We start from the raw sequence: 17,887 nt of genomic DNA, 5'->3' as shown, positions 1-17,887 counted from the left end.
CTTTATTAGTGTGAATGCTTGAAAAGCAAAGTTTGTTAGTTTTGAGTTCAGCATTAAAGCTGTTTTTTGAGTTCAGGTTTTGTCTCCGGAGTCTGCACTATGGGTCCTCCATACCTGCACACAGCCTAAACATGACAACGACAAGATGGACACTGCAGCTATCAAACAGGAGCTGGTCGGTAAAACTAAAACATTTAGAGATTACTATTTTAGTGCTGTTAGCGTTAATCACGCGGATCACCCCTTGCATGGGACTGCACGGCGTCAACGCGTTCATAACAAGTTACTGCGGCTCGGCCCACGCAGCAAATCGCTGTTAATGGAGATTTGCCACATTAATGCAGTTATGGCGTTAACGTCATTTTAACATGATCATTATACTAGTTATTGTAACTACTATTTGGAGTGTCAGATGAGCAGCAGAATAATGTATTCTGTAGAGAATGTCGGGAAAGCGTCCCAACTAAAGGTTGGAGCACTACTACTATTTTCACCATTTAAAACAGCGCCATGAAGTGCAAAATGAAGAGTGTGAAACTGTGTGCTGTATCCCAGACCACGAATTCGCCCACCCTCCTGCCCCGAAAAAAACACCTTACAAATCTCGTATACCGTATATGTTGGGCTAGAAGCTTACACTAAAATCCTTTCATTTTCTCAAAAATCGACAGTGCGCTTTATGTATGAATTCTGGTTGTGCTTACTGACCGCGAACCGAGTTTATGTGGTACACGGCGCTCAGAAATCTGTCAAACAAAATGTTTTAGTGCGACTTTGCTAAGCTACGAAGCCGCACCGCTTGATGGATTGTTGGAGCATTAGGGCTACCGTAGTCTGGAGCCTCACTGAGTAAGACGTACTCTGCTTCAACATAATATTACCGTATTGTGTGTGTATAAGGACCACAAATGGCACCTGTTTAGAGACACGGTTACGAAGCAGATTTCGAACTCCAGGCTGTCAGTCACACAGTAGACCAGAGAACCGCTACAATGTCTGTCCTTGTTATTATGCTCAGCGTCTATTAGTTTACATTTTGACTGCACAATTGTGAGCTTTTTGTTATGCACAAAAACAACATTGTTTTCTTTTATTTATGGAGCATTATTATTTAATAAATGCTGATAATTTATTTCTGAGTAATGTTTTCATGTACATCTGCGCTGTATGTTAATAAAAGTGCCTGTGTGAGATCTGGGACACAGCTTTGATTAAGAACTCTCTTTTTGTTCTTACTTTATGGCTTTAAAAAAATATCGAGATATATATCGTATATCGCCATCCAGCTAAAAAATATCGAGATATGAATTCTGGGCCATATCGCCCAGCCCTGCTAGCTCCCATATATTGATGTGCTACATGGTGGCTAGCTACACAGCTATGTTAGCATGATATAAATATATTAGCACAGTGAAGCTGGAGGATGAATGCTAACCCTTTTCGACTCGATAAAAGTTAGCGTGAGGGTTCCTGATGGTTAGAGACAAATGCAATCGCATGGCAGGATGCTGTAAACGGACCAAACTTCAGTCAGGAGAACAACTGAGATAATCCATCCACAATATGAGGTTAGTCAATAATATACTGCTGCATGGGCTGTAGTTACATCGTAAGGGTTTAAAAACTGAACTTTAAAATGAACAGTGATGATAAAAATAATGAGCGGCCGACAGTGATCACTGCCTTTTTTAGGGCCTTATTCTGATTGAATAGAACAAGATGCATGTTAAAAACACAACAGCCACACACAAAAGGCAGAGTTGTTTGGACCTGGAAGCAGGGTTCATACGTCATCATTTAAAGACCAGATTACAGCATCGTGCACATTTTTGTATTTAATTCAAGCACATATATTGCTCGAGGTTGGTAATGTTTCATTTATGATGAGTAACTGTTACGAAGAAGAAATGAGAAACAGAAGGGACAAATTTCCAATAATATTTTTACATAAATGTTTATTTTCGGTACATTTAAGCTTGATGGTCTAAGTTTATGCTTATTGATTTGTAGACCAAAAGCTAAAGTGCATTATGCACTAAATAGTGATGTTTACTTACCTGTCAGTGAAAGGAAAGAAAGGAAACTGACTTGAGACGTTGGTTTAAAACTAACAGAGGATATGCAGAATTGTTTCAAATTTCCATTATTTTGTATATATGTAAATATTTCTAAATCATTTACAATGAAGCTGCATCATGTCTGACTATTTATTTATTCTCTTTTCAGGATGTAACATACCCAGTAGCCATGTCATCATGCAGTCCAAGGGGCTTAAGACTAAAAAGGGCTGTAAGTTCCAGTCTAATTCCATTTGCCTCTAGTCTGAAACACTTTAGCTGAAATTGAATCTTGCTTTCCTTAATCATCTTTTTTCCCCTTTCATCTGCTTCCTTTAGGGGTCACTGCAGTGGATCATCGGCCTCCATCTCACCCTATGCCAAGCATTCTCCTCTGACTCATCAGCCCCTTGCATGTCTTCCTTCACAACATCCATGAACCTCCTCTGTGGTCTTCCTCTTTTCCTCCTGCTTGTCAGTTCTACATTCAGAATCTATTGTCCAGTATATCCACTTTCTCTCCTCTGCGTATGTTCAGAACATTTCAACCGTTTCTCTCTTGTCTCCAAACTTCTCATATCCTTCTGATATACTTTGATTGTCCATCCTTGTCACTCCCAGTAAAAATCGCAACAAAAGGAACTCTGCCACTTCCAACTCAGCCTCCTGTCTTTTCATCAGTGCGATCGTGTCCAAACCATACAGTATAGCAGTGGCACCCTGTTGGTCATCAGCACTGGTTCATTCTTGAATGTTTGATTTGGCAGACGTTTTACATCAGACGCCTTTCCTGACACAACCCTTTCCTGTCGGTTTTTAGCTGAAATGCAATCAGTTTTTTTAAATCATTACTTCCATTTCACATTGTCATCTCTACCACTCCCTTGGGCCACCTTGCAATTATCAGTAGGAGGTCCATTAGTCTAGTTACTTCAGTACTTTCTGCTTGGAGCAAAGTAGTCTGAACTGTCTGAGTCACATCAGTGATACTTTGCTCCAAGCAGAGCACTTTGGGCAAACTTTATGTTTTTTAAATGTGCTATATAAATAAGTTGGATTTGTATTTGATGTTTATTTCACTTTACTTCTCATGACTGTGGGAAATCAGTTTGTATTGGGGGAAGACCTACCGGCTTCTATGCAAGAATGGAAAGAAGGCACGGAACAGTACAAAAATAAGATCTGCTCAGGACCATCTGGCACTATTTATAAGGTGTCACCTTCTGCAGACACTCTGAAGAACAAGAAGGAACCTTGGCTTTGGCCGAGGGCTCGTTTGTCCCTGCTGCATGTTGAAGGACTTACCCAAGTGCATTCCACCAGTTGATCCAGGTTGCACTGGATTAAGTACCACCAGAAGCAGTTAATCTGATTATGTTGCTTAATGATTTACTAAAGATAAGGTTCACTATAGTTAACTTTACCATCAGGGTGAAGAATATTTGCGACTCTGTTTGTGGCTGCCATGAACCAACTGCTCCAGGCAGGATGATCACTGTGAGGGCCCAAAACAGGACAGGATAAGACCCCTACAGACCCTTTGGGGATTATAATTACTTCGTGGATCCTAAGCTTGATAAGAAAGATGGTCACCTGGGCCCAGATGCATTTTAAACAAAGGGAAGTCAAGAAACCTGATGATACTGAAAGGAAAAGTCAGTTCAATTCAAGTTTCAATTAAATTTTATTTATACAGTGTCAAATCACAACAGTTGCCTCAAGGTGCTTTATGTTGTAAAGTGAAAAGCCTACAATAATACAGAGAAAACAGAGAAAACCCCAACAATCATATGGCCCCCAATGAGCAAGCACTTTGGTGAGAGTGAATGGTTGGGGTGAGGGGAGGAAGACAGGACAAAAGACAGGCTGTGGAAGAGAGCCAGAGAAAAATAATCATGATTAAAGGCAGAGAGGCGTATAGACACAGTGAGTGAGAAAGGCTACCAAATAAGAAATTCTCAATGCATCATAGGAAGCCCCCAACAGTAGTGATGTGCGATACCACTGATTTCCTTTCCGATCCGATACCAAGTAATATTCAGGGTGGTATCGACGATACTGATCCGATACCGATACTTTAACAAAAACTTATTTTATTTATTGTATCTCAAATTATAGCGTCATAATGATTACAGGACATCAGATTACTTGTTCTTATCACTTAATAATGCAGAGTTCATCATATAGAAATAAAAAACCTGAAGTTGTGCTATTTGAACACGTTGCCTGCCTGCAGCACTAAAGGACTCCGTGAGAGACGTCTGTCTCGCCCTAGCAGCACCTGTCCCTGTCCTCCTCTTCAGTCTCAACGTAAGCTCGTCATATTCTGTGATATGAGTTACTCTGAGGTGTTTGACGAGGTTAGTGATGTTGCCACAACCATACATGCCAACCCTCCCGATTTTTCCGGGAGAATCCCGAATTTCAGTGCCCCTCCCGAAATTCTCCCGGAGCCACCATTCTCCCAAATTTCTCCCGATTTTCCACCCGGACAACAAAATTGAAAAACCATATCGCAGAATTCATAGCGCGGCCCAGCCAATTCCAGTCTCCAACAATGGCAGCAGCGACTTAGTTTTAATATCACTCTTATTTCTCTTTCTGGGTCGCAAAAAACTTTTAACATATTTTCAGGTGAGAATGTAGCTGTGTGAACTTCAAATATCTGAGCCGACACATCGTCTTCAAACCCCCGCGGTCGTTAAACATGATATCCCTTGTGTGGTGTTCATATTTTTGTTACTCAGCCAGTGTTCATGGGTCTGGTGGACCCGCTAGAGTTTTGGCTTTCCAAATTAACACTATCAAACAATTTTATGTTAAATTACTCAACAGATGTTTACTTCATCCCAATTACAAACCATATGAACGGCAAACATGATTATTTTTTTCCCTTTACCTTTGTTAGATCACATTTATGAATTAATGTGCTTCTCGTTTTTCTTTTATGTAAAATGTTATAAAATAAATCAGTTATAATCAAGTGGAGTGAGTGGAAAGACAACACATTTACATGTGAAGCAATATGTTTCACAACTAAATGGGATCAGCTGCTCATCAATGGTGACATTAGGCCCAGGGATGTAAAACAGGGGGAGGTGGTGCACACACTTATCCCACACTGTCCTGATGGCAGCTAGCTTGTCTCTCTGCCGTCGAGCTGGTCTGTCGTCTCGGTTATCAAAACGAATAATCCTGGAAATTTTGTGAAAGTTTTCCGGAGACATTGATGCACAGAAAGGTTCTTGCCGGTTTCTGCATCCCACAGGATTCTGTGGATTCCCCTTTGGACCTGAAAACTCCTGCATGGATAAGAACCTGTTACGGATTCAAATATTGGGGATATTCATGAGAACACAGGCATTTTATCTTCTAAACGCTATTCAGTTCATTTCAAACCCCAAAGTAGGCCTTTGGGGTTCTTAGATGAATTTGGTCCATCTCCTTCCACCTCTCTCCAAAAACACACCTTCCTTCTAGATTACTGCAATCCAGAATAATTTTCTGGATGGAATCTGGGATGAAAAGCTCAAATGAAGACTTGATGTCCTGCACATCAGCCGTGTTGGACCTGGCTTATCACAGTAACAGCTCTGCAGGGTGGCTCATTTCTTGGGCAAGAAGACCATTCAATTTCACCAGTTATTGACATCCATATTTCTTCACTTGCTGTCTGGTGGGCTTGTTCTGGTCCTGGAGCTGGCTGCTGATGGGGTACTCGTCTTCGTTTTGTTACTAAATGGTGCTCAACCTCATGCTCTTCTTCAAAGTCACTGTCAGACTCTGAATTTTCAGAAATGTGAAATATTCTGAAACCTCTTTGTCAACATCATCATCCGAAGCCCCTCTCTTTCCAAAATCAACTGGATGGCCCTCGCAGCAGATAATCTTTTGCCATCTTGATCAGTTGTGATAAAGAACCACACTGGCAAAGTCTTATTTATAGTATTATGCTCCTAATTTGCAGGTGGGACAGGGTATGAGAAAATTTGGATCCCTCAAGAAAGAGGGTAAAATGTGTGGGAATGTCAGAGCAGACGTGTTGATAGTTGAATTTTCAACAATGTTGCAACTTTGTGCGGAGCAGGAGGGGAAGAAAACACTATCAGCAGCACCAGAAAGGAGGAAGACAGAGTATGGGAACACAGGACCTACACTTTCAATACTTTTATTAGACCTGGGTCCAGTGGACCCGAACACCTTGTATGTAATGTAAATGCGTGGGGGGAGGTACAGTATGAGGTCATTGAAAATTAGTCCGGATTTATGTTCTTCACAGAAAATAAGCCAAAGCCAATGAATTTCAGGTTGAAAAAATAATTCATTGTTTAATTTTTCTTTTGAAAAAGCTGAAAACGGGTCTCACAGACCCGAACACCATACAAGGGATATATAAGTCACTTTGATAACCTAAAAATGTTATTGTTTGGCTTTTTCAGTGTTTTATTTGTTCGTGAGTAAATCGGTTTGGCTGAGATTAAAGTTATTAGATTAGATTAAATTAAATTTAACTTTATTAATCCCTCGGGAGGGTTCCTCCGGGGTTTTCACACGGCTGAATAAATGACAAACAGAAAACTGATTAAACAAAGTGTGAGACGGTCGAGAGTTTGCGTTAGTGCCCGGTTATATTTTAGATAGCAAGGAGCAGACGGCAGAGTTTCAGTCCGCCGAGGGAGCTCGTGCCATACTACCCGGCTTTCTTTAGACCACGAAGGCCGGTCCTCAGGTGGAAGCAGCCTCTGAATTTGGACACCCGCGCTGTTTCCGGGCCGACCAATAATAACGGTGATTTAATGTATTTTATCCGATAAATAAACACTGTAAAATATATTTATCCTCCCAAACAGCCCTTTTGAATGTCTCCCTAATTCTGAGGTCTCAAGGTTGGCAAGTATGTTCACAACACCTCACTTTTTTTGCCACATGTATCGCAAACCACGTCTCAGCTGTTTGTGGAGGTAAAACAAGTCCGCACATGACTCCAACTACGCTCAGCCATTGTTGTGAGTGCGCACGCCAAGGGGCTGCGAGACATTTATACAGACGTATTTCACACAGTTCCTTATGAAAGGCGAAAGAGGAAGTAGTTCCTTTGAATGTAGACAATCCGAATGATATAGTTTCTTTCCACTGTGTTCCTGTTAATGATGAACTACAAATTTACCCTAAATTACTAAAATATCGATATTTTAATGTGAGAATCGATTCTAGAACATAAATGATTGGTATCGGAGGAATCGATATTTCAGGATCGATCCACACATCACTACCCAACAGCCTAGACCTATTGCAGCTTAACCAAAAGAGGATTCAGGGTCACCAACTTTCAAGCCTAATCTTAAAAGTAAAGAGGCTGTCTGTCTCTCGAATCCAAATTAGAAACTGGTTTCACAGCCAGGGGCCTGTCAGGACTCTTCCTGCAGTATATCCTGCAGATTAACTGAAGGCTTCTCAGGGAGTTTTTAGGACATCTTGATAATAATGAATTACAGTCGTCCAGCCTAGAAGTGATAACTAACTAGGTTTCCAGCTTCACTATGAGACAGAACATTTGTAATTTTAGAGATATTGCACAAATAAAAGTAGTCCCACGTATTTTTTTAACATCTGCACTGAAGGACATACAGTGGGGCAAAAAAGTATTTAGTCAGCCACCGATTGTGCAAGTTCCCCCACCTAAAATGATGACAGAGGTCAGTAATTTGCACCAGAGGTACACTTCAACTGTGAGAGACAGAATGTGAAAAAAAAAATCCATGAATCCACATGGTAGGATTTGTAAAGAATTTATTGGTAAATCAGGGTGGAAAATAAGTATTTGGTCAATAACAAAAATACAACTCAATACTTTGTAACATAACCTTTGTTGGCAATAACAGAGGTCAAACGTTTACTATAGGTCTTTACCAGGTTTGCACACAGTAGCTGGTATTTTGGCCCATTCCTCCATGCAGATCTTCTCGAGAGCAGTGATGTTTTGGGGCTGTCGCAGAGCAACACGGACTTTCAACTCCCGCCACAGATTTTCTATGGGGTTGAGGTCTGGAGACTGGCTAGGCCACTCCAGGACTTTCAAATGCTTCTTACGGAGCCACTCCTTTGTTGCCCGGGCGGTGTGTTTTGGATCATTGTCATGTTGGAAGACCCAGCCTCGTTTCATCTTCAAAGTTCTCACTGATGGAAGGAGGTTTTGGCTCAAAATCTCACGATACATGGCCCCATTCATTCTGTCCTTAACACGGATCAGTCGTCCTGTCCCCTTGGCAGAAAAACAGCCCCATAGCATGATGTTTCCACCCCCATGCTTCACAGTAGGTATGGTGTTCTTGGGATGCAACTCAGTATTCTTCTTCCTCCAAACACGACGAGTTGAGTTTATACCAAAAAGTTCTACTTTGGTTTCATCTGACCACATGACATTCTCCCAATCCTCTGCTGTATCATCCATGTGCTCTCTGGCAAACTTCAGACGGGCCTGGACGTGCACTGGCTTCAGCAGCGGAACACGTCTGGCACTGCGGGATTTGATTCCCTGCCGTTGTAGTGTGTTACTGATGGTGACCTTTGTTACTTTGGTCCCAGCTCTCTGCAGGTCATTCACCAGGTCCCCCCGTGTGGTTCTGGGATCTTTGCTCACCGTTCTCATCATCATTTTGACCCCACGGGATGAGATCTTGCGTGGAGCCCCAGATCAAGGGAGATTATCAGTGGTCTTGTATGTCTTCCATTTTCTGATGATTGCTCCCACAGTTGATTTTTTCACACCAAGCTGCTTGCCTATTGTAGATTCACTCTTCCCAGTCTGGTGCAGGTCTACAATACTTTTCCTGGTGTCCTTCGAAAGCTCTTTGGTGTTGGCCATGGCGGAGTTTGGAGTCTGACTGTTTGAGGCTGTGGACAGGTGTCTTTTATACAGATGATGAGTTCAAACAGGTGCCATTCATACAGGTAACGAGTGGGGGACAGAAAAGCTTCTTACAGAAGACGTTACAGGTCTGTGAGAGCCAGAGATTTTCCTTGTTTGAGGTGACCAAATACTTATTTTCCACCCTAATTTACGAATAAATTCTTTACAAATCCTACCATGTGGATTCATGGATTTTTTTTTCACATTCTGTCTCTCACAGTTGAAGTGTACCTCTGGTGCAAATTACTGACCTCTGTCATCATTTTAAGTGGGGGAACTTGCACAATCGGTGGCTGACTAAATACTTTTTTGCCCCACTGTATATGCTGGTCAAAAATGACTGGAGGCCAAGGTAATGTTGTAAGCATCTGGTTAGATACCATATTTCTAAGATTTTCAGGGCCGATCCAAATTAAGAAGCAGAAAGTTAGAGGTCATCCAGGTCTTTATGTCTTTAAGAAATAAAGTTTAACTAATTGGTGTGTGTTATCTGGCTTCATGGAAAGATAAGGTGTCAGAAAACCCATTCAAGACCAAGGCATCCAATGTCTGGTAAGAACTGATAGCACCCGAAAGGAAACATGGCACAACTTAAAACAAGGCTCAAGGAAATCAATACCATAACTTGAACCTTCCTGATTGGAAGGTTCAAGTTATGGTGTTTCCAGTATGGTATCATACCCAGAATCCAGTGGTCTTTTCACCAAGGCAAGCTCTGTAAGTATGTTGCAATTGTCTGAGGATGAAAGTCGGAAGGGTCTTGAGTGTAGGTAGTAATTTTGTGTATGTGTGAGGGTGAGCAGAAGGGAGGTGTGAATGGTTGTCTTTCAAATCTGCAATAGAAGGTGTTAAGGTCATCAACTAGTCAGGGATTCTTCTCAGGCTACGTCCACAGTAGCCCGGAGAGGTTTGAAAACGGTGTTTTCAACTGAAAACGCTCCTCGTCCACACTAACGTTTTCAGTCATTTTCACAGAGTTGTGCGTCCACATTGAAACGGCCGAACATGCTTCCGTTCCAGTCCTGCGCATGTGGGAAACGCAAGACGATTCGGCCTGCCTCATTTCCGTCTGCCGTTTATTTACTTTTCAGACTCTTTGAAACGTCGCGGCAAGATGTCAAGGAAAAGCACCGAGTTTTTTTTAAATGGACCAACAATGAGCTGGAGTTGTTGCTGCGAGCAACACAAAAGTACAAAGTTGCAAAAGCCAGTGAGAGTTAAAGAATTTGAAGAAAAGCTCTCTGGAGCACGTGCAGACTGATGTTAATCTTTAATAGGGCTGTCAAAACTGAGAGCAAACAAAACAACTGCTGTATAATGCCCTCCGCTATCTTAGTTTGATTGGTCACATGACTGCACCATATGACTAACGTGTCATCGTTTTGGAAAGTTTGCATTTTCGCTGTCCACACTGCGACGCGAATGCACCGCTTTCAAATGTATGCGTTTTCGAGAGCGCTTTCAAAATGCTGCGTTTTCCATCAGTGAAAACGGCGTCTCAGTGTGGACGGGAGGCCAAAACGGAGAGCAAACAAAACAACTGCTGTATAATGCCCTCCGCTATCTTTGTTTGATTGGTCACTTGACTGCATTACATGACTAAAATGTGTCATCATTTTCAAAAAGTCTGCATTTTCGCTGTCCATACTGCGATGCGAAAGCGCCGTTTTCAAATGTATGCGTTTTCAAGAGCATTTTAAAAATGCTGCGTTTTCCCTCTCAGTGTGGACGGGAAGCCAAGACGGAGGGAAACAATGCGTTTTCAAACAAAAATGCATTAGTGTGGACGTATCCTCAGTGTGGGGTGAATGGACTCCCGTAGCTGGTGACGTGTTGCAGGGCTCCAAGCTAGGCAGGGTTGTGTTGGCTAAGAAGCTGCTTTTCGCTGCAGCTACCCTGATTTCCTTGCTCAGCTTGTTTCTGGCCTACTTGTACCCCCGGTCCTGTTGCTGTAGCCCTACTACTTGGACTGGCACAGCTTCCTCAGAGTGAACCATGGTATGTTATTATTATATGTGCAAAAACTCTTAGTCTACACACAGAGGTCCTCACAAAAACCGATGCATAACCTCACGGTCAGTGAGTTAATTTAGGTCAGTGTGTGCAGCTTCAAAAATACTCCAGTCTGTGCAGTTGAAGCAGGCTTGTAATTTCTCCTTTGATTCATCCACTTCATCGTTTTGATGTCAGGCTTAGAACTTTTTCATTTTTTCTGTTGGTAGTTATGTGATCAGCAAGTCCAAGAGCTGCACAGGGAACAGCGTAATAGGCATCCTTCTCAGATTAATTCACTGTGTGTTGTGCCCAGGGCTGGATTGGCACAAAAAATCAGCCCGGGCATTTTGACTAGAGACCGGCCCCCCAGGTATTAAAGCCATAAAGCCTTTGAATGGAAACAGATGCTGTTGTGACAGTGATGCACAGTCTTGTTGGTATATGTATGATTTCTATACATTTTACGTCAGATAAAAACTTTGGTTGTAAGCTTCAGATAATTATTTAATAACAGTGAGACATTTTAAATGAGAATAAGAAACTATTTCTTTGTGCCCCCCTCTCCCTGTTAATGCCCTACCTGCCCCCCTGGCAACACTTTGCTAGACCCGCCCCTGCACAGTTACCAGCTGTCAGCTACTTAGAAAAGGATCCTGGTGTTATTTGTCTCTCAGAAACAGTTCATAACTTCAACTCATTCATGTCACCTAAAAGGTAAACCTGTTTCTCCATCACCTGTTCAGCTCTGATGATTCAGTAAGGACATCTCCTGGTTTCATCTTCATGTTTCCCTCTCACCAGATAACCAAACCAACATCATGACCAGCAGCTTTACAGCTGTGGCTCCAGCAAACATCAGCTGATACTAGAAATTAATATTAAATATATTCTAACAACAGCTGATCAAACGTGCTGCTGTTGTTTAGCGCGACATCTGCTGGTTTCCTCTTTCTGGCGCAAAGTGGGCGATAAATAAACAAGAGAGACGATCAGCTGATCATTGATCAGTTTCATGATTGAAGTAGAAACATGAGAGAGGGAGGGAGAGAATGAGAGAAGAAGAGGCAGCTGTGCAGCGTTACGACAGAATAACTCCAGCTTTGTGTCTTTTTCCATTCTAGCTGAAGTTCGGGACAAACTGTGTTCTTTTTCAGCTCAACACCAAACGCGTAATAATTTCTCTGAATACGGGACGGTTGGCAACTCTAATAATTAACCTTATGAACAAAATAAATTTTACTATTAGTAAATTCATAGCAACAGCTGTATAGAAACTCCGTCCTGCTAGCTAGTAGCAGTACGAGTTATTGTAACTGACTGTAAAAAGTCAGCACAACGAAAATAAACTCCACCTAAACTTGGTTTATATCTGACCCAGATGGACTGCAGCTCATAACTTCTTACCTGAAGTTCAGTTCACCTGACGCTCGGACCAGCGGCCGCCTCGGGTCTCTGCTCCTCCTGCCTCCGATCTCCCTCATCCACCTGCTGGCCTCCACCACTTGTTAATTTTACTGAATCTGAGGAAGCTCCGCGATGCCACCACCAAACATCTAGTTATTTTTACACACCGGCCAGCATCTGGCCAGTCCAACGCCTTTCATTGTTTATACCGTTACAAAAAAAAATAATAAAAAAAATGCCCGGTATGCCCGATGGCCAGTCCAGCTATGGCCGTGCCATCAGTTAAGCCTTCGCACGCGTGCCCAGGGTTGCCGACCCCTGGTCCAGACTAATCTGTATTTCCGAGGCTAACTGTAAATTGTCCCATTTAGGATGTGGCTAAAAAGCAGAACCCAGCCCTACCTACAAATACAGAGGGAGATCTTCAAAGGGCGATCGACATGTTTATTTTTTGCAGTTCAGTTTTAGAGTATATGAAAATCTGTAAAGAGTTTTTAGGATAAAATTATTTAGTTAAGGGTTAGGAGCGAAGTGACTCCTGAGTAATGAAAGACGGAACCTCTAACAAAAGCCACATAACCAATAAGAATTTATTGTCACAAGCACAATTTGTTACACAAAAATTATGGGTCACATTTACACATTTTATACAGATCTAGAACTCAATGTACAATTAACCTACTAACTAAATACCAATAGTTAAATATGCACTCACATTGGACACGATATCATTAAAACCTACACAAAAATGTACTGTGTGAAAGTAACACGAGTCGACATAAAAATCACATTATTTACAACAACATAAAAAAAACAATAAAACCATCAATTTGAGATCTTTAGCAAAAGGATGTTTGAAGGTTCTCCCATCAGTCTGAGACATTATACAATCTAGCATGTAAAAGCTCCCCCACTACAAAGTTTTAGTCTCTTAATCGTTGAAAAGATTATAAAGTAATAAATTCAAGTAGCGAGAGCTGAAGAACACCGAATACACTAGTTTATACTGCGCTTTGCTAGGACGGTATGGCGGTTTTTCCCTTTTTAAAGCAGGCTGGTGTGATTAGCAGTTAGCTTCATGAAGTGCACTTCAAGCCTTAGCAACTTTCTGCAATGAGATTTTTGTAAAAAATTTAGTTTTATGTATACAGAGAATCCTTCTATGGGCGCATCAAGTTTTCTTTCTAGAGATTACGACATCACTACATATAGGGTAATACAAGAAAGTTGATGGAGAGAGCGTTTGCAGCATCAACCGGAGGTGAGCGTCTCATCTCCTGCTGCTGTTTGGCAGAGTTGGTAATGATGTGCAAGAGGCCATTTCAGACAGATGGAGGTGGACATCGTCAACCCTTTATGCAACCGGTGATTCTGCCATTTGTGTGGCACTGAGACATTTTCTCTGTCGTGTTGAGTAGTGATACATGGAAGCTATAACAGAACTGAGACAAACAGACCCAGTTAAGGTTACTGCTACGCTGGTGTAGAAACTCTGTCACCATTACACACCGTATAAAAGAGGACCACAGGCTCCGGATCTTAAACGCAGAGGCAGAGCAAAGATGCCAGACACTTGCATTTTTCCCCTAATAACCAGCAGTCAGAGTGTCCACCTGATGACAAACTAAAGTGAGAATGCGTGGACGTCGAGGGGACAACGGCTTTCATTCCCCTTGATCTGTCAATTCAGCATAAACACTTCCCCTGTGAGATTCTGCTCTCAGTTAATAATTTCAAGTTACATCAAGCACAACAAGATGCTGATTTAGTAAATTATGGTCCTCACAAGAGTGAAAAAAGGAAGAAAAACGTGTCCTGGCCGATAACTTGTGGCTGACAAGCCAACAGGTATGCAGTGCACTCAAAATCAGACTGATGCTTTGCTTACTTACGGTTACAAAAAAGGGAAATGAGAAGAGTGCTGGGACTTTGCTAACCGAGTGTTATTGCAGTCCACTTTTTACAGTCTTCCACATGGATGCAGCTAAAGCTTGTGTCAGTAATGACCATTTACACACAAGTCTGTAAGATAGGAAGTATAAAATCTAATATAGTAGCAATCATTTCTGACAGGTGTACCTGTAATCTGCTTCTGCTAACACTAATTGCAGAAAGCAGTTTTAGACACTTTTTGAGAGCGAACCAAAAACAGTAATGTTCTTTACGCCTGACAGAGGCGCCTCTCTGCAGAGATGAGGTATGTGTATGTTCACTGGTACATACTGCAGATCCTGGAGCCTAACCAACAGTGCGCTGTACGTTTGTATGTGTGCAAATGACGATGTCCACCCAGACATTCATCGTGACTAACATGGCTGTGTTGGTGATTTAGCTATACAGAAAAACGAGACAGAACATGAGATAAATGCATACATCAGTCCAGTTCTGAGCAGGAGCAAGATGGAGAAAGGCGGATATTACTCAGAGAAGGGTGGGAACATCCCAAGATCAGCAAAGTCCTCGATGTTATAGTTGGCTGTTCCCTGGGTGGGATCTCCAGCCATGGGTAACATGTCCTGCAGAGACACACAGGGATGGAGAGTCAGAGGTTCGAGGTGTGCAGAGGACACGGCTCTTATCAGACATATTACATATCTGTGTACACTGGTCAGCAGCCAGCAGCTGGAAGGCTGACCAACTACACAGAGTCCAGCAGCAGGACAGTCTCCCTCAGCATTACCTGGAAGACTTCTGTCTGGCTAGGGTTGGGGTGTGTGTGCTGTTCCCCAGTCTGCTGGGAGTGATGCTGATTCTGCCACTGGGACCAGACCTCACTGGGGCGACCCTGGAACTGGGCTCCACTTTGACTGCTTTCACCGGACACATCTGAAAACACATTTATTTATTCGTGAAAACATTTCTGACAGATCCTTTGATGCACAAAGTATTTAGAACAGAATAATCCTTTAATTGTCCCACAAGGGGAAATTTGGGTGTAACAGCTGCAAGAAAGACACATATACAAACAAACAGGACACAGAACAGAAACATACACAATGTTTACATATTTACATCAAGGACAGTGGTTACCACAGACTCCTGTACCGTAATTAAATAAAATTCAATTAAATACAGATAAGAGGCAAACCCTGGTTATAGTGTGAATCGGTTGATAACATGTGCAAGTTACAGCGCAGATGTAAACATCTGTGTTTGTTGGAAGCAGTCTGACAGCTGCAGGGAGGAGGGACCTGCGGAAACGCTCCAGGATTTAAAAATGGTAGAGAAGGCACTGACTTATTACAATATTTAATAAATCTTAAATCCAAGAAGAACTTCTTTGACATCATTTGATCGGGATTTGAAAACACCCTACTGTAAACGAACCACGGTTGGCTGTTCGGCTAAAACATCATTGTTTGATCAAATCTCTTGCTCAATATAATATAAATATATTTTAAAAAATCCAAACCCAACAAAGCTAAGCAGGTTAGGTTTGTCTTTTTTGGCCACATGCTAAGAACTCGAAGATGCAATCTTTTCAGATAAAGCTCATCTTAGTTTTAGTTTTCTTTGTTGAAAGATTTTTCATTCTAAAAAAGCCCGACCCAAACCCTGACCTATATGGGTGTTGAGAAATGCTGCCGTTGCCAGGAGTGTTATTGAAACTCGCCAACTATGCTGTTGTGATTTCAACAGAAAAAACAAAATAAATGAAACACAATTCTACAAGAAAGCAAAGAGATTTCCAACATGTAGTTACATTTTGTGTTTTAATCTAAAAACACCACCACACTCCATTTTAAGCCCTTCACCAACCTTATTCCACAGGGAGTCACAGTGCCCCCCCCCCACAGGATGAGCAATGCATTTATTTTTCCTGATGTTTCTCCATAAGACACAGCTAATGTGTTTGGCCAGTTTTTTACTATTGCCCTAGAGCAGCACGTTAACAATGTTATAGAGACCAACGCAACAGTTTCAGATAAATCTTTCAATTTTATTTATATAAAGTACTAAATCACAACAACAGCTGCCTCAAGGCGCACAAAGCTCCCATTACACCCTAAACAGATGGACTCGACATTAACACTGCTAACTACTGATGGGTAGTATTAATCAGGGCCGCATGTGGTGCGCTTGCCTCATAGGAAGAAGGTCCTAAGTTCGACTTCGCCACCTGGTGGGGTCTGTCTGTGTGGAGTTAGCATGTTCTCCCTGTGTTAGCGTGGGTTCAGTCCACAGTCCAAAGACATGCAGTTAGTGGGATAGCTTAACTAACCCTGACAAGGATAAATGGAAGAGACTGGATGATTGGATGGACAGGCTTAATCATACTGTGGCATTAACAGCAGTGGAATTAGAAGGAATGATTGTATTAGTGGATTTTAAAGAGACATTTGATGTGCAACTAAAATCAGACATTTTCCAATGAGGCGTGTTGCATCTACCAAAGATGGAAAATCGAGTCGGAGCTATGAAAGACAAACTGATTTATTCAGTATCTGATGTCAACTCTGAGTAACCTGCTGGACCAATAACTCTGGTCGATTTCAAAGTATTACCCAACTGCTATATTTTATGATGTATGCATTTAAAAATGTATTTTATTTAAACTGATATGGGGATGCTACATTCAGGTAGAGTACATTAGTGCAGTCTGTGCCTGCATGTGGTGGGGACATTGCAGGAGTGTTTGGACCCGTTGATAAGGGTCAGACAAAGATGCGTTTAAAACACCAGTTAAACCCATAAACCCATTAACTGGAGCACACACAGCGACAGTTTATCATAAATGTGTAACGTATATACATCTATAACATATGCAACACTGACACCGTCACTGACTTCATGAACAGGTGCATGAGGTTAAGACAGTAAATCTTTCCCACTAGTACCTCCTTGGAAGGACTCGCCACGACTCTACTCTGATTGACTTGTTTTCCGTTACAATCCGGTACAACCTAACTGCGTTGCTGTCGTCATAGCAACGCGTATGAATGTCCCGCGACATGAACCCTACAAAAAAGGTGAACTTTAAGGACTTTGTGGCTTTTCTTCAGACTCGGGGGAACACGGCGTTGTTCTTTGGAGCCATTTTCCTCGTGTCCAGGTTTCAAAGACGGTAGTTTAAATTTTAGTGAACAAGACGCTCTCAAGACTCATCGAGTGACGCTACCGACCGGCATGCAGTCTGATGACGTCACAGTTAGTAGCAGCTTGGATCGCTTGGAGCCCCGAGCGAGGTAGCAGATACTATGACCCTGGACAGATGGAAAACCCTGAAGACCGTGGCGCACCATGCTGAATCGATCTGAGTGGGTACTAATGGAAAAGGGGCTTAAACATGGAAGGTGCATGGAGTTAATTTGGCAATAGAGAGCACAAAAGATAATCTAATGTGCGTCTATTAAAAGACCATCAAGTGGGAGTTTTGAGCTTACTTGAGTCCGATAACTTTTACAATATACATAATGAGTCGGAGCAGCTGGATGTCTGTAACTGCACTGTAACTCTTGTGTTTTCCATGACCCTGTTAGCCAGCCATTAATGCTGTGTGAGGTGACCAACAAAATGAAAT

General features: G+C 42.0%; 1 protein-coding gene across 5 annotated transcripts in view; it reads right to left on the bottom strand.

Annotated features, from left to right (window-relative positions):
- Window positions 1–12,938: 12,938 nt before the first annotated feature.
- Window positions 12,939–17,887, bottom strand: part of arnt2 (aryl-hydrocarbon receptor nuclear translocator 2) — a 67,460-nt gene continuing 62,511 nt past the window's right edge. For all 5 annotated transcript variants that reach the window (XM_026184348.2, XM_026184431.2, XM_026184593.2 and 2 more), the window contains 2 exons: window positions 15,047–15,192; window positions 12,939–14,882 (listed from right to left, as the gene is read on the bottom strand). In XM_026184348.2, the coding sequence (XP_026040133.1) occupies window positions 14,784–14,882; window positions 15,047–15,192 (245 nt within the window). In that variant the 3' untranslated portion in view covers window positions 12,939–14,783. The remainder of the gene's footprint in view (window positions 14,883–15,046; window positions 15,193–17,887) is intronic.

Source organism: Astatotilapia calliptera, chromosome 1 (genome assembly GCF_964374335.1).
Source record: "Astatotilapia calliptera chromosome 1, fAstCal68.1, whole genome shotgun sequence".
Taxonomy (NCBI): Eukaryota; Metazoa; Chordata; class Actinopteri; order Cichliformes; family Cichlidae; genus Astatotilapia; species Astatotilapia calliptera.
The sequence above is the reverse complement of the archived record's forward strand: the minus strand, read 5'-3'. Positions and strand labels throughout refer to the sequence as shown.